General features: G+C 38.6%; 1 protein-coding gene across 2 annotated transcripts in view; it reads left to right on the forward strand.

The window, feature by feature from the left end:
• The window catches only part of RELN (reelin), a 492310-nt gene that overhangs the window by 403658 nt on the left and 64822 nt on the right, over nucleotides 1–23830 (forward strand). For both annotated transcript variants that reach the window (XR_007403524.1, XM_025449216.2), the window contains exons 32-43: nucleotides 739–897; nucleotides 1084–1272; nucleotides 1785–2058; nucleotides 4750–4890; nucleotides 4995–5172; nucleotides 8830–8914; nucleotides 9790–9972; nucleotides 12272–12443; nucleotides 12543–12645; nucleotides 14636–14865; nucleotides 19975–20195; nucleotides 22343–22490. Coding sequence is in view for 1 of the 2 variants with exons in the window: in XM_025449216.2 (XP_025305001.1) it covers nucleotides 739–897; nucleotides 1084–1272; nucleotides 1785–2058; nucleotides 4750–4890; nucleotides 4995–5172; nucleotides 8830–8914; nucleotides 9790–9972; nucleotides 12272–12443; nucleotides 12543–12645; nucleotides 14636–14865; nucleotides 19975–20195; nucleotides 22343–22490 (2083 nt within the window). In the remaining variant the exon portion in view is untranslated. The remainder of the gene's footprint in view (nucleotides 1–738; nucleotides 898–1083; nucleotides 1273–1784; nucleotides 2059–4749; nucleotides 4891–4994; nucleotides 5173–8829; nucleotides 8915–9789; nucleotides 9973–12271; nucleotides 12444–12542; nucleotides 12646–14635; nucleotides 14866–19974; nucleotides 20196–22342; nucleotides 22491–23830) is intronic.

The raw sequence follows: 23830 nt of genomic DNA on the forward strand, positions 1-23830 counted from the left end.
AGCATATATGGTCCTATAACTTTAATGGGCAGGTCCCTAAATCATGTCACTCTGGTAATAGGTGGAGGGACATTGGGTAAGGGGGGTGGGTAAAGAGGGAAAGGGCGACACGGAAAGGAAAGTAGAACTAATATTGAAGGGGAGTGAATTTTCTGCTTTGCTATTTAGTAATTTGACTTCATTCTGTCTTCAGTAGCCAAAGTCTGATACAGTATGAAGTGCCAGTGAAAGGATTTTCTTCTGTGTAATAGAATTTCAGATTGGGCCATGCTTCCTGTCTGGCGCTTCAGCAAAAAAAGAGCACCACTTGATTTTTGTGCTGAGGAGATTGAGACATTTCTTCTGAGTGTCTAATAATGATATATGAGACTTGGGAATGTTCAGGACACAATATAAAATTCAAATACATGATCTGGAGTGGATTTTTTATGTCCCCTTTACCAAACTACTCATCATTCATACAAAGCTGAGTAGTCTTTAAAAGAACTTACGGGTTTTTTTTTTTTTTTTTTTTCATCTTCCCTTTCCTGGGAGTTGGTGCCCTAGAAACTGTCAAGGAATTGATGAGACTTCAGGTCTGCTAATTCATTCCTTGGACGTTAGATGAATGTGCCCTCGTTCTATGAGATGCAATTTGAAGTTTCTGCTGCAGTCTTGCCATTTTAAAAATACTGTTCCTTGCCTTTCTTGCCTCTAGGAAAGCTGTCCAAGTAACTGGATTTATGTCTTTTAACTCAGGGCTTGTTGTTCAGTATTCAAATGACAACGGGATACTCTGGCATTTGCTTCGAGAGTTGGACTTCATGTCATTTCTGGAGCCACAGATCATTTCCATTGACCTACCACGGGAGGCGAAAACCCCCGCTACAGCTTTTCGATGGTGGCAGCCCCAACATGGCAAGTTACTGCTCACGCCACCCTTCCTGGTGGCCTTGAGAACATGCAGTTAAAGCCACATTGTACCATATGCATCTTAATTTGCTTTCAGTTTCCTGGATAATTTGATTTAAAATCACAGTCATAAAGATGCTGATAGGCTCTATAACGAACTCTCTCTAACCACCTTTATTCATCTGATTTCAGGGAAACATTCAGCCCAGTGGGCCTTGGATGATGTCCTTATAGGAATGAATGACAGCTCTCAAACTGGGTTTCAAGACAAATTTGATGGCTCCATTGATTTGCAAGCCAGCTGGTACCGGATCCAGGGAGGTCAAGTTGGTATTGACTGTCTCTCTATGGACACCGCTCTCATATTCACTGAAAACATAGGTATATATATTTTCACCAGATAAAGGGAGAATATTTAATTAACTAGAGGACTAAATGAACTAAAACCCAAGAGGAGACTCTAATACAAAAATGTATACATAACTGCCTGTGCTGAGGGAGACTCTGGAAAAAAAAAAAAGAATTGGGTTGACCTCCAAGATAACCTGTTAGGTCCAGTGGCAGCTTACATTAGGACTGTCCTTCGTGTGGTCTAACTCAGGTGTCTTCAAAGCAGAGCCATAAAATCTCTCTTTGAACACCTCCCCGTGTTTCATAATTTGCAGAATTGCAGATATAAGATGCCTCAAGATGGTAACGCTTTTCAAACTAGCTGCCTTCCATGTGTCCAAGTCTATTCTAACCAAATAAAAGCTATTATTGCGAGACGAAGTCACTTCAGATAAGACATAATTTTTTGTTTGCCACCGAAAGTGTTCGTTACAAAGCACAAATGCAAAATAAGCAAGGAGAGAACAGTTATAGGCTACCATTAAACTTTTCCTTTTTTGTAGGAAAACCTCGTTATGCAGAGACCTGGGATTTTCATGTGTCAGCATCAACCTTCTTGCAGTTTGAAATGAGCATGGGCTGCAGCAAGCCCTTCAGCAACTCCCACAGTGTACAGCTCCAGTATTCTCTAAACAACGGCAGGGACTGGCACCTGGTCACTGAAGAGTGTGTGCCTCCAACCATTGGCTGCCTGCACTACACGGAAAGTTCAACTTACACCTCCGAACGATTCCAGAATTGGAAGCGGATCACCGTCTACCTTCCACTCTCCACCATGTGAGAATTGTCGTTTGGCTTCATGTCAGAGCTTTGGGTTTCTGTCACCTAATTGGAAAATAATTGTGACTCCACTTGGCAATGCTATTACTCCCTCATGATCATTATGCATGGAGTGCTGGCGGGGTGGGCGGTTGCGGAAAGTACCAGGTGCTTTGGGTTGCGATTTTTTAACGGGTTTAGTGAGTACCAGAAGTTTCACAGACCTGAACCTCCCTGTTCTTTGGCAACATGAAGCCTGCCCACCGGATCCAGTTTTAAAAATAAGTTCTGTTCTGTTGTAAAAATTAGTATCTACCCAATAACCAGAGTGATATTTGTTCACGCTGAGCGGTATGTGGAATCATCACACACGGAAGAATAGTAGCCTTCATTTTCCTTTCCCCCTTCCTTCCTTCCTTCCTTCCTTCCTTCCTTCCTTCCTTCCTTCCTTCCTTCCTTCCTTCCCCCCCTCCCTCCCTCCCTCCCTCCTTTCTTTCCTTCTTTTTATTCTCAGTACCACACTGAGAGTAAAAATTTGGTTCCTTCAGAATGCTCATATTGTTTTTACATCATTCCTCCCCTCCCTGGGATTTCAGATCACATTCAAGAGTTGCATTGGGCGTAATTACAGCAGGCTCCCAGGTTTGTGGTTTAGGCATTGGGATAATTTGGGGATCTGTTGAGGAACTGCTGTGTCCTGTGGTGGCTGGTTAGAGATTGTGCCGTCCTGGGATGTCACCCCCTCAAATCCCTGCCCCTTCCTGACACTACTCTGTGCTGATTTACAGGCAAGGCAGCCTCTGCAGCCTGCATACCAGCCTCCTGCATCTGCTGGCTTCCTTAGAGATTTAGGGGCAGAGCCTGGCAAAATAATCAGAGTGGAAACAGAGATAATACAGGGTATCCCTTCCTTTCCCTTTGTGTCTCAAGTGCATATTGGCCAACCTCGGTGACTCAGCTCCCGGGAGAAGGCCCTCCTATGACCCTGGCACCTGGGCACCAGCAACAGTGTCTCCTCCCAGTAGCCCCCCAGCTTTGGACTTGTGGTGTCTTCCCCACTTTGCTCAACTCTGGTTTCCTCACTTGCCCCTGTTGGCTTCTCAGCTCTGTCTGGCACCAACTGTACCTCCAGTTCCCTGTATTAAATGCTCTCTATATTAAATACTCAGTGATTTCCATTTTGCTGATTTTATTCTGATTCAGAGATGGACAACCAAGTGGCAGAAAGAAAACAAATGCAGGAAACCAAAGCATTTCAGCATTTAGCCAAAAATGGTTTCCTGTGGACCCCCAGTAGCTCAGTTATTCACTGTACTTTTATTCAACAAACATTCATTGAATATCTGCTATAGAACTCTAATTGTAGAACTCTAATGCAAAAGGAATAAGCGGATACCAGGACTCATATGTATTATAGTGGACATCTCAGCAGTTATTTATGATATAAAATGATGATATTGCTAATACTCGGGGATGTTATTGAAACACAGGCGTACTACCTGAGGGTAGGGGCATCTGAGCGAGCTTCCTGGAGGGGCCAATCTCTAAACTGAGTAAGGAGGTAGAGCTTGTCTAGGTGGAGAGGCCTTGTTGGGGGTTGGGGAGGGTGTTATACAGCTTGGCCTTGACATTCCATTCCTTGGGGAGCCATCAGAAGGGTGTTAAGTGGAGTGGTGATGTGATCAGATCTCCATTTTTAAGCCCCCACACTGGCAGCTGTGTAGCACTGAGGGAGAATCTGTATAGGGAAACAATAGCACTCGAAATGTTACTATTGAAATTCTACTTCAAGTAGGCTGTGTTCCACATTCCAAATAAGTGAGTCACAGACTTCTGCGGTGCAGGCTGCTCCCAAGTGAGGGACCGCTTCACTGTTGGGCTAAGGCTGGTACATTCCTTGACAAGGTCATCTTCTGACAGCACGTTCCAAAAGCAGATTGCAAATCGAATAGAAAATGCAGGAGTGCATCACATCGTTCTGGCCCTCACCTTTAGGGATCCAGAACCTCAGGCCCAGCAGGGAGACAGAACTTCCATGGGGCTTCCATTTACTGCCTCAGAAACCATTTAGGGACAGCAGAACAGGAACATCATGATGAGAAAGTCCTGAGATTCCAGCTTTTCCTCATGTTTATCATGCCTTCCCTCTCTTTCCTTGTCCTCAACAGCAGGAAAAGCCTGAAAACAAAACACAGAAATTTGCACGTGGTTCAACCACAGAATAAGTTGATCCTTGGAGATAACTTTCCCATCCCACATGTGCTAGAAGACACTTGTATGAAAGAAAGGGTGAGGAGCACCTGGGTGGTTCAGTGGTTGAGCATCTGCCTTTGGCTCAGGTCATGATCCCACGGTCCTGGGATCGAGTCCTGCATCAGGCTCCCCGCAGTGAGCCTGCTTCTCCCTCTGCCTATGTCTCTACCTCTCTCTGTGTCTCTCATGAATAAAATAAAATCTTTAAAAAAGAAAAGAAAAGAAAGAATAAAAGGTGAAATATTTAAAAAGCATGTTTTCTACTCTCTTGTTTTGGGGTTCAGCGGGAAAGAGCATCCAACGCTCGGTGTGAGAACTGTCTCAAGTAAGTGGGAACTGGAATAGAGGTGGGCTCTTGAGAGCGAAAGGGGAATTAAAATGAAATGTACTACTTTTGAGGGTGCTTGTCTAACCAAGTGTGGGGGTTTTGTTTGTTTGTTGTTTGTTTTTGGCTAGATCTCCCAGGACCCGCTTCCGATGGATTCAGTCCAACTACACCATGGGGGCCGACTCCTGGGCTATTGATAACGTTCTGCTGGCCTCGGGGTGCCCCTGGCTGTGCTCAGGACGAGGGATTTGCGATGACGGACGCTGTGTGTAAGTCAACAAAACCAGCAGCTGCTTTCTTGACAATACAAAAACGTAAGCGGCTTTCAGACTCACGACAAATAATGCCTTTCTTCCACTCCTTTTTTCCTTAGGTGTGACCGGGGCTTTGGTGGAGCCTACTGTGTGCCAGTTGTTCCTCTGCCCTCCATTCTTAAGGATGATTTCAATGGGAACCTACATCCCGATCTTTGGCCTGAAGTGTATGGTGCTGAGAGGGGGAATCTGAATGGTGAAACCATCAAATCTGGAACATCGCTTATTTTTAAAGGGGTCAGATGAGATTCTGCTTCTCTACACTGCTACTGGGATTCCCTCCTTCCCTCACTGCTTCACACAATTGTGTTTCTGAACCTGCTCAGATGGTGCATTATTTTATACATAGCAGTTGTCTTCCTACCCGAACCATGTTTCCTTCTCCATTCAGCATAATCATTCTTTGAGATCACTTAGGCATAAAATCTTTCCTCTGCTTTGGTGATCAGATCTGTGTTACTTTCTGCTGCAATTAAAAATTGCAGCAGAAATATATATGCACACACACACAAATTGTGCATATGCAATTTCTAGAATCTTCTAGAATGTAGCATTTTATTTGTTTTTGAAATATATGACTTGTGGAATTATAAACAATGGTCTTTGTTTTTTCCTTTCTTTTTTTTTTTCCTTTTCCTCCTGCCAATAGAACCCTTTGGTGACTTTAAGAAAACCAAACACTTGAGTCAAGTGAAATAGCATTCTCAGACACTGTTAGTATATTTTGTATTTCAACCTAGATGTCTGGTTAAAGAGATGTTAAGCTGTTGTGTAAAACACTATGCTGGTTGGCACATCTTCCTATGTGAATACTTGTTATGTCCCATCTCTCCCAGCATGGGGAAATCAGCTGATATAGGTGTGCAGATGAAATCTTTAACAAAAATCTGCATGGGTTTCTGTACAAACAACCTTAATGATTAAAACACCTAACACTTAGAAAATTAGACAGCCTGGAACTTTTTCAATTATAGCCGATAGATGCTGTCATCCTTGTTCAAATCTCGAATTCTTCTCAAGTTTGGCTGAGAGAGAAAAAAACACTTAAGGGTCTGAGAGATTTATAAGTCCCTAAGAGCTATGAGAGGCCAAAGAAATGGAGATAGGATGTTTGAGGATGGGAACTACTGGTTTTTGCATGTGTGGTTTTTCAGTCTTGTTGGAGGCATTAGCTCTGATTACCACTAGCTCACTTCCGATCTGCTTGCAGCATTGACAAGACCAAAAAGCAGGGGCCCTGTGACTTTTCATGATTTAAATGTCTTTACTGATAAATTTTTAAGCAGTGGGATTAACTTGGTCCCTAGATCCTATAAAGGAGGAAGATACACAGTGTTTTCTATTTTCCCTTTAGCCATCCAAATGCAAGAGCAGCCAAGCATTATATGTATTAGACATATTATCCATCAGCTCTGCAAGCTGTAGAGAGGGCTCAGCGTGGCCATTCAGTAGGGTGCAGGTTGACCTAGAAAGGCATTCTTTCAGAAAAAAGGAAATGATAGTGCTATAGATTTCGGAGTACTATCAGCTATTAGAATAGCTTGTTGGATGCCAAAGAACTCCCACATTTAGCACAAATGGATTAATGAATCTGCAAAAAGGATGAGAAAAGAAACCTATCCGTGTGAACTAGAATGTACACAGAAGCAGGACTTGACAGTTCCATCATGTAATTAATATCAAGCGCTGAACTACAAGCAAATACTACAACATGAAAGATACTTTCATACACATCGTGCCCACTTTCAACATAATTGTTCCTACAAGATGCAATGTGAAATGGTTCTTTTAGGGCTGATTTATATTTTCCTGTGGGAACAACTTTATACTTAAGTTCCATAATCAAAGGGGAAGAAATCATCGTATTCCTTTAACTTGATGTTAGCAAGGGCTATTTATTAGCCAGATCTATCAACTACCCACCTCAAAGCTTTTCCATTACCAAGTTAAAGAAGCCACTTTTCCTCAACACCTCAACCTCCACATGGCACCAAGCCGTAAAGCCATCAGGGCTTTGTGCCTGTCAGGGTACGGGGCAGAGAGTGTCTCTCAACAGCGAGACATGAAGAACAGGCATTGACTAGGTGTCACAGACTGAGCAGGGCAGTGAGTTATGACAGTAAAAGAAAAGCAAAGACTGGAAATATAAGGCTTTTACAGGACAACCTGCAATCCTGGAAGTTTGAGTCGATGCTTTGTGAAGTTCAGGGTCAGTTATACATGCCATTACTTTTTCATGACAGTATTAAATAATTCCCAAACTCTAAATTTCATATTATCTAGATTTCTTCTCCCAAAACCAAAAGATGATTTAATAAACAAAACACTAGCATCCTATGAAGGATGGAAGATAAGTTTCGCATTCTGACATATCTGGATTCGAATTATACCATCAACACTTTTTAGCTTTGCGATCTTGAGCAAGTTACTGTATTGCTGTCTCGAGTTTCCCCCTCTGCATCATAAAGATAATAATATCTTGCCCTTACAAGTGCTATGTCCTTTAAAGGGGAAAAGCATCTATTTTAGAACCTAGCATATAATACACTCAATAACATGGTTGCTATTACAAAATTAGTTCTCTTTTCAATTTTTTAGCTATTGAGGATTTTGTGCCATGTAATAAGAAAAACAGGAAGAATTTGCTTTCTAGTTAAAATGATGTCCAGTGTTCATTAGTTGACACTTAAGAAATCTAGGAGCACCTGAGTGGCCCAGTTGGTTAAGCATGCAACTCTTAGTTTCAGCTTAGGTCATGATCTTAGGGTCCTGGGATCGAGCCCCTTTAGTATAGCTTAGTCAAACTTTTGTTCATGTCTGGTTCCACACTCAGCAGGGTATCTGCTTCAGATTCTCTCTCCATCTGCCCCTTCTGCTCATTCTCTCCCTCTCTCTCTCTCTTTTTCAAATAAATAAATAAATCTTTAAAAAAGGAAGGAAGGAAGGAAGGAAGGAAGGAAGGAAGGAAGGAAGGAAGGAAGGAAGGAAGGAAGGAAAAAAGAAAGAAAGAAAAGAAAGAAAAGAAAGAAAGAAAGAAAGAAAGAAAGAAAGAAAGAAGAAAGAAAGAAAGAAAGAAAGAAATCCAGTGTTCACCCAGTATCACACAGTCCTATACCACTAAAGAGTCACTTTATTCAGAAATCATAGCTAAGAAGCTTAAAAGGCCTATTTGTACCTTAGGACATTTGCATAGTGAAATTCTATTTTACTGGCTGTCACTGCTGTCCTGTGTACACACGGAGAAAACAAGCTATGGAGCTGTCAATCCCAGGCAACCAGAAATACTTAATTAGCAGAAAAAATTACCAAAGCTAATGTGATCGCTTTCTTCCTTCTTTGGCTTCTCTGCGTGAACAGTTACAGCCGAGGCATGGGGACTTGCTTAGTTATGCCTTATTTAACTTGACCAACTGGAGGGTGTTGTGTCAGCCTGAATGAGAGCCTCCCAGGCTGTCGGAGTGCACAAAGGAGTAGTAAGTCCCTGCGACTCCTTGGAGCACTGAAAAAGTTACCTATTAGATCCCAGATTCCAGCAGGAGCACTTGGCAGAGAATTTCCATCTGTTTCCTCATTACCCCTCTCATGGCGTGCTGTGGTCAAAGGAGGCTACTTTTTAAAAAGGCCTGCAGATATGTAACGTCCTTTATGCACTGCTTTTTATAAAAGTCACAGCAAAGTGTGATTTAGACTTGAGACAATGAAATTGTGTAGTCATGAGAAATGAAAGCCTTAAGAAAGGGGGAGTGATTAATTTTTCCTTTTAAACTGGACCAAACATTGCTTCTGGATCATTACTTGTATGTATCTGTTACCTAGCTAATGCAAGTTAGGTGTATAAAATAATAATTTTACAACTGAAATAAGATTGCTTAACTTACATTTTTTTGTTTTCAGGAAGGACTGAGGATGCTTATTTCAAGAGATCTAGACTGTACCAATACTATGTATGTCCAGTTTTCACTTAGATTTATAGCAAAAGGTAAGTCTTTCCTTCTATGAGTAGAATTCATTATTTCCCTTCAAGAGAACTCCCCCTTGCCTTACACAGTTCCTCCCCCACAAAGAAATAATGGATTTGAGGCCCATAAATTCTGCTACATGGAAGAGCTAACATAAATTTGAGTAGATAAATGTTCACATATGTGTTTCTGTAATACTATAATCTATAATACTAATATTTATCTTAATATAAGAGTAAGATAACTACTGACTTTGCAATAATTTCATATACCTGTAATAATCATACTTGTTCTGTGGTAGTTAAATTTATCCTCATGCCCCTGAGTCTTTTTTTCCACTGCTACTTCCTAGGTGTAGGAATTTTGCATTTTAAAAATTTAACTTATGGACATTTTGTATTTCCTTTTACAGATGTGAACCCCCAAACGACAGCTCTTTGCTATTATGACCTTTAAGGTTAACTAAATAATTTCCTTGACAAATAATGCCCTTTGGATATAATAAACTTTCAAACAGATTTTTGCTTGTATCCTGAAATTTAAATGTTTGACCATTTATAAAATTGTGTTGCTCATAGAAGCAAATTTTTCTGATGTAGTATTTCCTAAATGAAATACAGAAAGATATGTGTTCATATCTGAGGAAGAGGGGGAGATACTGCTTTGTGAAATCTGAGATCTGGTGTGCATTTAGAGATACAATCATACAGTAAGCCCTACCTGACATTGCTTTAAGCTGCCTCTGAGGCCTCTCTCACAGGCCTCACAGGCCTCACAGGCCTCTCTGTGAAGCTAAGTCAGCTTATGCATCGATGCCAAAAGAATAGTCTTAGAATATTACCACTTCCCCACTCTTTTCACAATATGTTTTATGCCTGTGGTGTCTTCCTTCTAGGTACCCCAGAGAGGTCTCACTCTATTCTATTACAATTCTCCATCAATGGGGGAATCACTTGGCACCTGATGGATGAATTTTACTTCCCTCAAACAACCAACATACTTTTCATTAATGTTCCCTTGCCATATACTGCCCAGACCAACGCTACAAGGTTCAGACTCTGGCAACCTTATAATAACGGTAAGAGTGTACACATTCTCCTGTGTTCAAAACTGACTGTGCTATTGTACCATGTTTTTCTAAGATGTGGTGGAAATGTTTGTCAGCAGAGTGGTTTAGCTATCCATAACGTATTTTACATGCTTCACTTTCGAGGAGTCTCAGTGAATATTTAACTTTATGTATCTTTATCGTCTCTTTGTACTTGACTCCTAAGTTCTCTTGATGATGTAAATATAGCTAAAGCCTCTTACAGAGCTAAGGTTTGTAAAAAATAATTCAGCATAATCATCAGTCATTCATCAATTGTAGCTACATTCTTGCTGAATTCATTTAAGAATAAATAGTTCTCCTGAGTATGGCGTTTCATTAGTGAGACAGAACAACATTGCAGCAAAATACCATGACAAAGTGACAGCGACTTACACCAACCAGGTAGTGCCTTAGATAAAATATTCTTATCACATACACTCGCTTCAGTCATAAGTTAAAGTGAATGTATAATTTAATAGCATTTTCAGATGGTTACAGAAAATGATTTTACAAATTTGTAATGTTTTATTGCTTCCAATATTTCTATTAACTGCTGATTATAAAGGACCAGACTCTACCAAATCATGCATTTAATGGCCTGAGTAAGCATGGAGATATTCTATTAAGCAGATTCTTTGCAGAGGTAGCACGGAAATGAATAAGAAAAATGTACTGCTCTCTCAAAAATTTAACCTGAATATTTATTTTATAACTAATAAACCAAAACTTTTTAAACTTATTATTAACAGACAGAAATAACCTCTTATAACCACCAAATAAAAGTAAATAAATAAATAAATAAATAAATGCGACCAAGTTTCACAATCCAGAGGATCATTGTCTTCATGTTATGATTGGAATGCTTACCTGATTTTTCTTTACTGTTTTCACCAACTGCTTCCAAAACAAGAAAAGAGAATACAGCTACTAGAATTAGAATAGTGATAGGATTAGAGAGAGAGACACATACATATATGACTTCATTTAAATCATCAGGTTATTTCTACAGGCTCCTGTTTACAGATTCTTTTTTTTTTTTTTTTGGTAAGAATTATAGTCAGTAAAGAAGCAACCTTGGAGAATTTTGATGTTTCTGCCTGGGATGGTCTTATCTCCTTGTTTCCTTGAGTCCAAACAGCGCTTTGCAAAGGCAGCCTGCATTTGCTCTTCTTACCTACTCAGTAGATATCTTCCTTAAACACCCAGCCTGTGTTGCTGAATCAAATTCTATGACAGCCTAAGGAGTGATTTTTACTAGCTTTCTAGAAAGTCCTTTATATCTCCAAATAAACATAAAAAATTTGAAAAGCATTTAAAAAAGTATATAACAGTATTTTCTTCTGTGTAGTTTTAACAATTAAATAAAATTATGTGGGCATCCCTGGGTGGTTTAGCTCCTGCCTTCAGCCCAGGGCATGATCCTGGGGTCCTGGGATCAAGTCCTGCATCGGGCTCCCTGCATGGAGCCTGCTTCTGTCTCTGTCTCTGTCTCTTTCTCTGTCTCTGTCTCTCTCTCTTTCATGAATAAATAAATAAATAAAATCATAAATATGAATAAATGAATAAAATTATGCATCAAGCCAGTGTTTGAATTACAACAGTCCTTCAGCCTGACCATAGCATGAGACCAAATGATGAGTTGACTCTAAAAGGTCATGAGTTGGGGCACCTGGGTGGCTGGTTGAGCCTTTGGTTCAGATACTAATCCCAGGGTCCTGGGATGAAGTCCTGTATCATGTTCCCCGCAGGGGGCCTGCTTCTCCCTCTGCCTATATCTCTACCTCTCTCTGTGTGTCTCTCATGAAAAAATAAAATAAAATAAGACAAATAAATAAAATTTTTTAAATGTCGTTAGTTGCTCCTCAAATCAACAAGTGTACCTGAGTTTTAAATCCACAGGCTTGTCCGCTTATGCTCCAGATTCAAATATCTTACAGATTCCCCTAAACCATGACAACATAACTCAAATCCCATTCTTGGCAGTGGAAGTCTCTAGCACCGCACCACTGTTCCTGGAAGGGCAGTCACTTTTATAAACCATTTCAGCTTTCTGAAATCAGTGAGGCTGCTCCCTGCTCTGTCAATTTAATACGATTGACAGCTTAATTTTTTCATACTTTAATTGCTACAAATACACTATTGTATAGTCTATGTTTCTTTGTCTAGAAGGCATATATGTAACCTGTGTTACTGATTCCCTTCTGTCCTTTACCTTCTTGTAACAAGCAGAAATGTCTCTCCAATTTTCACCAGTGGAAAAACTTTTTTTAATCCCCAAATGCCTTAGGTAAGAAAGAAGAAATCTGGATTATTGATGACTTCATTATTGATGGGAATAATCTAAACAACCCTCTGATGCTACTGGATACATTTGACTTTGGACCCAGAGAAGACAATTGGTTTTTCTATCCTGGTGGTAACATTGGTCTTTATTGCCCATATTCTTCAAAAGGAGCACCGTAAGTATTTAATTGAGGCACTAAAGTGAAACCATTGCTCTATACAAATCACAATCAACTTTTGCCCAATGGATTTCTTGTTGTTTTCTTACATAACAGCGAGGAAGATTCAGCTATGGTATTTGTTTCAAATGAAGTTGGTGAGCATTCCATTACCACTCGTGACCTGGATGTGAATGAGAACACCATCATACAATTTGAGGTACTTGACTTTATTCTATCAGAAATGCTTTAAATTTTATCTTGAACAAAAGCCAGGAAAGAAAAGGAAAATAACAGATAATTTCATGCATTATGACTTTCCATTTTTGTCCAAGGACAAAAGAGGTTTTATATCATAATTCATTTTTATTAGCAGAACCAATTGGCCTACTAAGGTTTATTTCTGAATCTTTGCCCTTTATTTATGACATAATCTCCCTACCTACTATAATGGGAAGTTTTTGACATAAATTATTTTAAACATTATAAAAACAAAAAGGACCATACTATTCTAGTATTATTGTTGTCACAATTTTTATGTGTTACATAAGACCCAGTCAATGTAACTACTGTTATACCACGCCAGCACATTTATATGATATTTATTATGGTGCTATGAAGTTTACAGATAAAATAACACGACACTACTTTCTATTATTTTTGTGTATTTCATTAATATTCATGACTTCTTATAATTTTGAAGAGAGCTAATTAATAATGTATAAAAGAAAACCTTTTTATGTATTTTGAAAACTTAGATAAAATCGATCAGAACCAAGGGTGCATTGAGCCATCATTCAGTAGTATTAATTTTCAAAAACACTTGTTTCATAGCTGTGGTCTGTATCTACTTTTGAGAAAGCTTACAATAGTGCCTAACTGCATCAACAAAATTCAGAATATTTGTTTTAGATTAACTCTCCTGTAGTCTCTAAACTAGAGTTGTCTCTTCCACCTCAAAAGTCAGAGACCAGGGGTGCGTTGATGAAGTGTCTGCCTTCTGCTCAGGTCATGATCTCAGGGTCCTGGGGTTGAGCCCTATGTTGGGCTCCCTGCTCAGTAGGGAATCTGCTCCTCCCACTCCCTCTGCCCCTGCCCCTCGCTCGAGCTCTCTTGCTCACTCCCTCTCTCTCTCTCAAATAAATAAATAAAATCTTTTAAAAAAAGAGACCAAATAATGCTTTCATAGAGAAATTATTCTGTATCTATTTTCTAAAATTTCTGTTATGTTTTCTAATTTTATTTTAAGTTACTTAAATAACTTTCTATTATATTTTCTAAATGTATGCTTTAAATGTTAATTTAAAAAAATAATACCTGTGGTTTATTCTGTTATCAGAAGGATCTAGGTAGAAACAAATGCCTGTAGTTGAAAAGTTTATCTAATGCTGATAGATTACTCATCAAAAGGTACAAGGTGTAAGTTCAACCACAAAAATTATAAATATAAATATGTCTGGTTACTACAACAGCAAGAAAATATTAATCTCAACTGCAAGAGGGGAAAATTGCTTGGAAAGAATTACTTGCATGTATTTAAGTTTTAGTTTATTTACCTGAAAGTATGGGAAAAGGAATGAAGTAGTTATTTCCCTGATGACCTGGTTAAGAAAGTCTGAGAATGCTCTCCCTGTGCCATGGAAATAGTAACAATAATTGTATTTGTTTTTGACAATAAGTGTATTTGTTTTTGTCTTCATATTGAATACATACTGAAGTTTTTTCACGTGCAAAACTTTGGGGATTATTTGGGAGGTCTCACAAGAAGGAAAACAGAAGTCTTTATTCCTAACAGAAGGACTGGAAAAAAAAAAAAAAAAAAAACTAATGGTTAGAAGTAAGGAAATAGTCTTTGTTATGATTTGCTTGATTTGGCTATGAAAGTAGGCCAGAGGTAAAATTTGGAATCCATGCCAGCCCCTGCCTTATCCACTTCCTAGCTTTTTGTAAAATGAGGGGAAATAAATTTTTTATGAGGCCCTTTGAGGTTCTTTATGAAAAAATTATTCTTTGAAGGTAATATATGATATTACTCAGTTAGGCAAAACAGAATTTTATCGTGTTAAATATTTCAGCAAGACAGTTCCCAGGAAAATGGACTCTTGAGAAAATAATGAAGTGGTGAATCATTTCAAGGCTTGTTGCTCTGCAGTAATTTGTATCGGTTTTTTTTTTTTTTTTTTTTTTTTTTTTTTTCCTTCTTCCCCAAGATCAATGTTGGATGCTCCACTGATAGCTCATCTACTGATCCGGTCAGACTTGAGTTTTCAAGGGACTTCGGGGCCACTTGGCACCTGCTGCTCCCCCTCTGCTACCACAGCAGCAGCCACATCAGCTCCCTGTGCTCCACTGAGCACCACCCAAGCAGCGCCTACTACCCAGGGACCACCCAGGGCTGGAGAAGGGAAGTCGTGCACTTTGGGAAGTTGCACCTTTGCGGGTGAGAGGAACTGCCAGCATTTTTCTCATTTGACCATTTTTTCCATGATGTCATCATGGATGTGACACTTTCTTGGGGGCAACTTCTACCCTGTTTCTTTCTCAGTTCTTGGCTTCAGCAGATCAGTGAATATTCCAAGGCATAGGACATAGATGACACATGACTCACTTTTAGTTTGAAGATAGATTTCTTTTCTTAAAAAGGATTTAATTTATTTATTCATGAAACAGAGACATAGGCAGAGGGAAAAACAGGCTCCCCACAGGGAGCTTGATGAGGGACTTGATCCCAGGACCCCGGGATCAGAACCTGAGCCAAAGCAAATGCCCAACCACTGAGCCACCCAGGCATCCCTAGTTTGAAAATAGATTTAAGAGAGTACACCATGGACTGTACCCTGTAGTGGGCTCATATGCCCCAGGGGTCTTTATTAGATCAATTAGGAAGCAACAGAAATATGGTTTTCTCCTAATGTTGTAATCCACTCCCCTCTCACCTGCTCCCACCTCCCAATATAAATGCAGTTAGAATTTTACAACTTGGGGATGCCTGGGTGGCTCAACAGTTGAGCGTATGCCTGTGGCTCAGGTCATGATCTCAGGATCCGGGATCAAGTTCTGCATCGGGCTCCCCGCAGGGAATGCTTCTCCCTCTGCCTGTGTCTCTGCTTCTCTCTCTGTGTCTCTCATAAATAAATAAAAATCTAAAAAAGCAAAAAAGAATTTTATGACTTGTAGACACCTACTGAGTCTCTTGTGTATGGAGAGGGCACAGCCGGAGGTAGGAAGAATATTCTAGGTGCCTCATAAAAAAATTGTTCCACACTCCCTGCCACCCAGGCATTTTTTTCAACCTCTCTCAGCATTCTTGCTACATATATTTGACTCTTCTATTGAAAAGCTATCTGGAGATAAAGTAACTTCAATTCCAATAGAAACGAAATGAATAGTTCAAAAACTAAAACTAATAATATAAGTGAACAAAAAGAGGAAATCAACAAAGCGGCCTGCCTCAAAATTTGTCTTTTCTCTGAGAAGAAAGAACTTATTCTTTCAGGGTATGTCAAGAAAAGAAGAAAGTACTAATATACTTTCAAGATGGAAATAGATTTACATTCCCAACATGAAACTCAGCATAATTAGAAGTCTTGGGTCTTCAAGCAAAACTATGAATACCTAGTATTTTTCCAAAAGGGTGAAAGTGAATTTTCACAAGTCTGCATTCTCTTTGAACATAAGTCCATTTGCTTCTCATCATATCATCAGCATAATTTTTATAATTTGATTGCTAAGGACTTGAATATTTTGATCTGTCAAGTATGTCATTTATTAATTAGTTCTTGCTATTAACCATGATATTATCCCAATGGAAAATCCAACTATTAAAAAAAAAAGCACTACTAAGCAGGATGTCCTCCCGATTCTCTAGAAGATAGAGCTGACAATTCAGTCGGCATAACTAGAAAGCTGTTATTCCTGTGGGTGAGGAGGATTATCTATAGAAGAATAGGGCAGGGAGAAAGAGCTCAGGAAAAATTTTTTAGCCAAGATCAATTGTAGTATTTAAAATCATATCTTGCAGGAAATAAAAGGGGCTTACCAAAAAGTGGAAGAACATACTGGAAGCATACTGGGGAATTTCATGGACCCCACTCAGAAAGTGTGAGGACCCCAGCAACAGAAGTGTGACCCTCATTTTTATCATGACTTTCACATCACTCAGCAAACTATGGCTCTCATGTGCCAGGAACTCTTAATTCCACATTTCTAGAAAAGATCTGAATCAGTCAGCTATAGCCAGAAAGCTGAGCTACGCAACAAAAGCCTAGATGCCAAAAATCCATGGTTATGGGCAGTGTAGACAGGGAGAAGGCCTACTGGCCAATCACATAGGCGTTTATGACCAAGATCGTGACCATTAATGGTATTGTTGAAAAGCATCCAGGTTTTGTCTTTAATGGACTTCTCATCCTCCTGTTGCTCAACTAAGAATTGGATTAACTAGGAAACAACCCCAAAGATAGGTTGTAGGCCACAAGTTTACATCACTTTAACAACCGAGACTTGCTTCAGCAAGTTCCCACATGGAAACAATCCTATTTAAAGAAATAGGAAATAAGGTTGCAGGACAGTTGCTCTGGTGTCATGAGCACCATGAGGTGTCATGGAAACCACCTCACTTAGAAAGAATTGGTGATGTCCACAGGGCTGTGCTTACACATAAAGAAATACAATTTGGAAATCTGAACAAGAGAAATTATAAAGCAATATAATTTGAACATTAGGAATTTATATATTTTCACCTACTGCTATTGGGTGTCAGTTTAAAATATACCTCCTCCAATGATGAAAGTACAGAACCTAGAACATCATGTTATTTGTATTCTGTATCCTTTTTATTTCTATAAAAAGAAAAGAAATCTGTTGAAGAGGCCTGCCCACTCTCGGAACAGTGTAAACCTACCTTTCAGATTGCCTTCAACCATTTCTGCGAAGAGAAGAATTTGCCTTAATAGTGTTGTCTGGTCCTTGTTTCAGGAAAAGAATTAGCACCCTTCTTAAAACCCACACAGGCATGAATTGCTGGAAGGCAAAAGTTAAATTTTCTCCAACTCAGTGAACCATTGCTTGGTTTGTATTCAACATGGTCCACAGTGACACTACAAGCTAGATGCTAAAAAAATATATATGACCCAAATTTAAATTACCCTTTTCTGTGTAATTACTGGACACCAGGTACCAAAAAAGCATATGAAATGTCTTCAGCTGCAGAAATGACCATTTTTGCCCCGACCTATAGTCCATTCACATTTGAAGCATGAACTATTGAGTTTCCATAGAGTTTTACTCACATTACCTTTGTGTCCTTTTCGTCTGGAGTCTTTTTGTCTTTAAAACTTCCTAATTGCTTTTGCTTTATACAGTTTCATAATGAGTCAACCAAAACCCCTGTTTAATGAAAGCACTGTTATGTGCCTGAAATTTTAAGTTTATGTTTAAAAAAACAGACCCTTTTGAATACCACTGGTTTGGGAGAACAGACATTCACCAGGGAGGGTGGCAGTGAGAAATTTTCAAAATAAGATTTCAGCAGAAGGGAACCACAGTGAAACCAGACCCTTCAGCCCATTTATCATAGTTCTTGCAGTTTCTGAGTCAAGGCAGGTGAACAATAATAAATATCCAACCAAGGTGGTTCATTTGTATGCAGAACATTTGAATAAATAAGAAGTTCAAAAAAATCCATGTAGGCTTTTGTTCAAAGGAAAACTCTAGCTATTTCCCTCAGCTCAGCAGTCTGAAAGTTCAAAGGGTAGAAAGTGCTTCTTGCCAAGACTAAACTTTGACAAGTATTTGAAAATAAAATGTAATTATGAACTGGCATTTTGGGAGCAGCTCAGTATGGTTGGAGTCTTGATATAAACAGTGAAGTTAGGGTTAAAATTATATGTGGGAACTTGACTCCATCTGCTTTTACTATCTACTAAACTTTAGGAGCCTAATAAATACTTCTAAAATTGACTTCTAATTTCTGTTTCTCAAATTAATAAATTATTCTGAATTTGATTCCTATGATAACTGAAAATGGGACAAATTCATAGGGTACAAAAACAAGTGCACATGCCATCTCTATATTCATCCCCTCAAAAATAAATCCAATTCAAATTCAAATAAATTTGAATTGAGTTTGGAATATAATAAAATAATACGAAACTATTTTGGACTACTACCTAAATAAGTAGATTATTTCCAAGAAGCTATCATCAACAATATGATAGGACAATTTAATTATAAATAAAAGGGAAAACTGTCTTTGATTAAAAAGAGATTAATAAATAAGAGACATCTAACTGAAACAAATGTGATTTTGTCCGTCCTCTCTTTAAAATACTCTTGTGGGGCTCTCTGTTGCCAATAGGACAAAATCAAAACAAAACAAAACCTTAATCTGGTCTTAAAGCTCTTCACAACAAATGACATACAACATTTATTGAGCATCTACTGTATATGTTACACTGTGCCAGGCACCTTGAAAGGGTCAAAGAAGAAAGAGACATAGACATTGGCCTCTAGGAGCTCATAACCAATAGGGGAAATAGGTACACTTTTAAATATCTCCACCTGTGATAATTATAATAATAGAAATCCTATCAAAAATATGGAAGAGAGAGAGAAAGAAAGGAAGGAACTAGTTATTTCCCATATGACCCAGCAATTCCACTACCATTCTACCCCCAAAGAATTGAAAACATGTATTCAAGCAAATACTTGTACATGCATGTTTAGAGAAGCATAGTTCACAAAAGTCAAAAGGTAGAAACAAAAAGTGTCCATCAACTGATGACTGGACAAATAAAGTTGGTATACCCATATAATGGACTATTATTCAGTCATAAAAAGGAATGAAATCCTGATACTTGCAACCCCCGGGGTGAACCTTGGTAGCATTATGTTACAAGAACAAAGCCAGACACTAGATGTCACATATTGTATTTCATTTATGTGAGATATCTAATATAGAAAAACCCTTGTGGCAAACAGCTGATGAATGGTTGTCAGGGGCTGGAAGTAGGATGCTATGGGGAGTAACTGCTTAATAGACACAAGGTTTTCTTTTGGGATGATGAAAATGTCTTAGAACTTGATAGAGGCGGTGGTTAGCTAACACTGTGAATGTGATGCCACCCAGTTGTACTCTTTAAATGGCTACTGATTACTTTTATGTTACATGAATTTTACTTCAATTTATGAAGAAAAGGAGTAGCTATACAGAGTAGAGTGTAGATAGTCAGAATAGAGAAAGTGTCACCAAAGGAGTCGATCTTGAAAAAAGTGGAGGGTCAGGTAGAATTTGACCTGGTGATGGGATTGGGAAGGGCTTACAGGAAGCAGAACATAATTGGCAAAATCCTGGAGACTGAGGAATGTAGTGTGTGTTCATGGAATGTCAAATCGTATTTTCTACTTCTTGAGCGTGGTGCAGAGGTAGTAACTGCCCACTGCTCATTGATCAGATATGCTTACGTTGAAGCTGTGTTGTTCTGTTGATTGGATTTTTTGTTGTTGTTGTTGTTGATTGGATTTTTAAAGTGATGTACCGCTTTTCCAGATCTGTGCGTTTCAGATGGTACCAAGGATTTTACCCTGCTGGCTCTCAGCCAGTGACATGGGCCATTGATAATGTCTATATCGGTCCCCAATGTGAAGAGATGTGTAACGGACATGGGAGTTGTATCAATGGAACCAAGTGTATATGTGACCCTGGCTACTCAGGCCCAACCTGTAAAATAAGCACCAAAAATCCTGACTTTCTCAAGGATGATTTTGAAGGTAATCTTTTAAAATAAATCCTATGTAGCTTCGTGAAGGAACTTACATACTTACTGTAATTTGTAATATAAAAGTAATCATAAAAAAAAAAGTAATCGTGAAGTTCTATTCTAACATTTCATTATTTATCCTTACAGTTAGGACCACCCATTTCTTCGTGTAGTTCTGAATTGTATAGGATTCCATTTTTGAAACAAGGGTCATTGAGAATGAGCAAGGCCATGTTTGAGAAAACTAAAGCTATTTTCACTGCTTTTCTAACACATGTAATTTCTGATTAATAAAAATTTTAGAAACTGTCTCTAGAGGGTTAATGTTAGGTAGAGAGAACAAGTTTCCAAAAATATAAATTCCTGTCATTGTTTATCATCAACTCATTAAGCAGCCTCTCATCACTTTCTGTATCTCAGTTGTGTACCTAGAATCTAACATCATCGTATATGACAATAATGTTATAGAAAAATGTACCTGGATATGTAGTCTGATAAAACAATGGAAAAATATTCTCCTAAGAGAAAGTCTTAAATGTAATAGCTATATGTGTTAAGATAGTGAGATCAAAAGATTGCTTTCTTTTTCCCAAGTTGTCTATAAAATTGTAATAATAATGTATTTATGATTTTAAGGTACAATTTAATATTAAGTTTAGGTATATCAATACAACGGAGTATGATGCAGCCATAAAAAGGAATGAAATGCTGATTCATACTACAACATGTGATGAAGCTAGAAAACTTAATGCCAAGTTAAAGGAGTCAGACACAGAAGGCTATATGTATCATATGATTCTGTGAAACATCCAAAATAGGCAAAGCCACAGAGACAGAAGGCAGATTTGTGGTTGCCAGGGGCTGGGGGAGGGGGAGTGACTGCTTAATGGGTATAAGGTTTCCCTCAAGGGTGACGAGAAAGTTCTGGAAGTAGGTAGTGGTGATGGTTGCACAACAAGAATGTGAATGTACTAAATGCCACTGAGTTGTTCACTTTAAAATGTTGAAAGTGATCAATTTTATGTTGTGTGCATTTTACCACAATCCAAAAAAACCCTAGATCTAAGATAAGTATCTGGAGAGATTTGTGAGCTGGTTTTGAAAGATATTTTTTTTAATTTTATTTATCTATTCATGAGAAACAGAGGCAGACACACAGGCAGAGAGAGAAGCAGGCTCCATGCAGGGAGCCCGATGTGGGACTCGATCCTGGGTCTCCAGTATCACACCCTGGGCTGAAGGCGGCACTAAACCACGGAGCCACCCAGGCTGCCCTTGAAAGACATATTTAATGGAAAATATTAAATTATGCTGTAACTTCTTCCATTAAAACTGTGTTTTAAAAAATATTTTATGGGCAGCCCTGGTGGCTCAGCGGTTTAGCGCCGCCTGCAGCCCGGGGTGTGATCCTGGATACCCTGGATCGAGTCCCACATCGGGCTCCCTGCATGGAGCCTGCTTCTCCCTCTGCCTGTGTCTCTGCCTCTCTCTCTCTCCTCTCTTTGTATACTCATGAATAAATAAATAAAGTCTTTAAAAAAAATATTTTATAAATACTTGCCTGACTTGGTCCTGAGAGTAGCAAAGACACAATTCAGAGGCCAGTAGAAGAGCTACATTACCCTCTCTTGCTTTTGGCTGGAATCACTCTCTGACTAGCAGGTGTCATTTTCTGCAGTGTAGGAGCAGAAAGGAAGGATCCATCTAGCTGGACCATAGCTACTTGGGAAAAGCCCCACCTCCCTTCTGTCATATGAACCATTAAATTCTACAGCCAAGGGCAGCCCTGGTGGCCCAGCGGTTTGGCACCACATTCGACCCGGGGTATGATCCTGGAGACCCGGGATCGAGTCCCACGTCAGGCTCCCTGCATGGAGCCTGCTTCTCTCCCTCTGCCTGTGTCTCTGCCTCTCTCTGTGTGTGTGTGTCTGTCATGAATAAATAAATAAAATCTTTTAAAAAAAAATTTCTACAGCCAAGGTTAAACCATTCAAACAAGCTAAACTGTTGAAGAGACCTCTTATTCCAAAACCCATGACTCCAGTATTCGTAACTTTGTATTTTAAAACTGCATGAAGCACTTACCATATTCCTTTTTAAAAGAACATGACTTTATTTGGGGTCCTAGATAAATGACATTTACCACTTTTTTTTCAGGTCAGCTAGAATCCGATAGATTCTTATTAATGAGTGGTGGAAAGCCATCTCGGAAGTGTGGAATCCTTTCCAGTGGAAACAACCTCTTTTTCAATGAAGATGGCTTACGCATGTTGATGACACGCGATCTAGATTTATCACATGCTAGGTAAACATTTTTAGATGCTGTTGAGAAACCACGTCATGATGTGCAGTAACAGAACATAATCAAATCAGAAGGAAGCAGACATCTCAAGGACAAGGCCTTCTGTTGGAAGGGCTGAGCTTCCCTTATCTAAGACTCCCTTAAGACACAATTTCCATTCTAATTTCATTCTAAAACCAAAAGAGCTTTATGAAATAAACTAGATCAGAAATGAAACATAGCTAAAGAGACAAAAATTAATATCAAGATCAGTGATACTTACAAGATGGTGACTAGAAAATGACAACGTTTAACTTCCTTTCACTTCAAGAAAATAATGTTACATTTTTTTATACACCTTCTAGAGAATATTTTTCATGAGCACTTGGACTATGTAGAAAATGACCATGCTTAGTAGAAAGTTTAATTGAAATACAATACATCCTCAAACTACCCACCATTAATTTTATATCCATTAGCAACTTAAGTTAAAAATATTTGAAATGTAGCCTTATTCTTCATAAACATTTCTTTCCAATGATTTGCTCATGCTTTCTAGGCACTCATTTTCTGATTTGAGCACAGCCTCTGAGAAACAAACATTTTAAACTGGCTCAGAGGATTATGTCCTGTCAAGATGTGTATCTCTTGATCATTTGACGAGCCAAAAACTTATCCAGGAAAATAAAGAAGACAACATAACATGTGTAAAATGGAACCTTGACCTATTTTTGCAAGTGAAGAACAAAGAAGGGGTGTTTCTGTTTTTTTGAAACATTTCAGAGTATCTCAAGATATATCTTAACATATTTATTCTCCTCTTTCACCTAAATCTTTCATTTATTGAATTATAAATTTGACCATGCTTCGTAAAAATAAAATTCTGTGAGATAATAATTTTATAGTTATAGAAAGCAAAATTTTATTTTTCCTCATCCTATTTTAATGCACATGGTTTAATTTGGTGCTCTTTATTTCAGATTTATCATTGGCAGCTGAGTTCTCTAATTTAGAAATTAGTGGGTTTTTCTAAATATAAATAGATGTGGATTTATAAATAGATGTGGATTTCTGATGTGGATTTATCCATAACTAAGTTATATAAACATTTCCCAATATAAGTAGACAATAGGCTAAAAGGTTTTTTCCATAAATGGTTATTGTTTGTATACATATCAACATCACTAGGCACTATGTATTTTTTTTCATTAATCCAATGTTAAAAGCTCCATTATTTATCTCATCTCAGTACCATGCTGTGTAGGATTTGCATATATTGACCTCAAAATGCTCCATGTAAAATCCCAATTTTCTCGGGGTTATAAGATAAATGAATGCCTAGTTAATGGAGATGGGGGAGGGGA

The sequence above is a fragment of the Canis lupus genome, chromosome 18, assembly GCF_003254725.2.
Source record: "Canis lupus dingo isolate Sandy chromosome 18, ASM325472v2, whole genome shotgun sequence".
Taxonomy (NCBI): domain Eukaryota; kingdom Metazoa; phylum Chordata; class Mammalia; order Carnivora; family Canidae; genus Canis; species Canis lupus.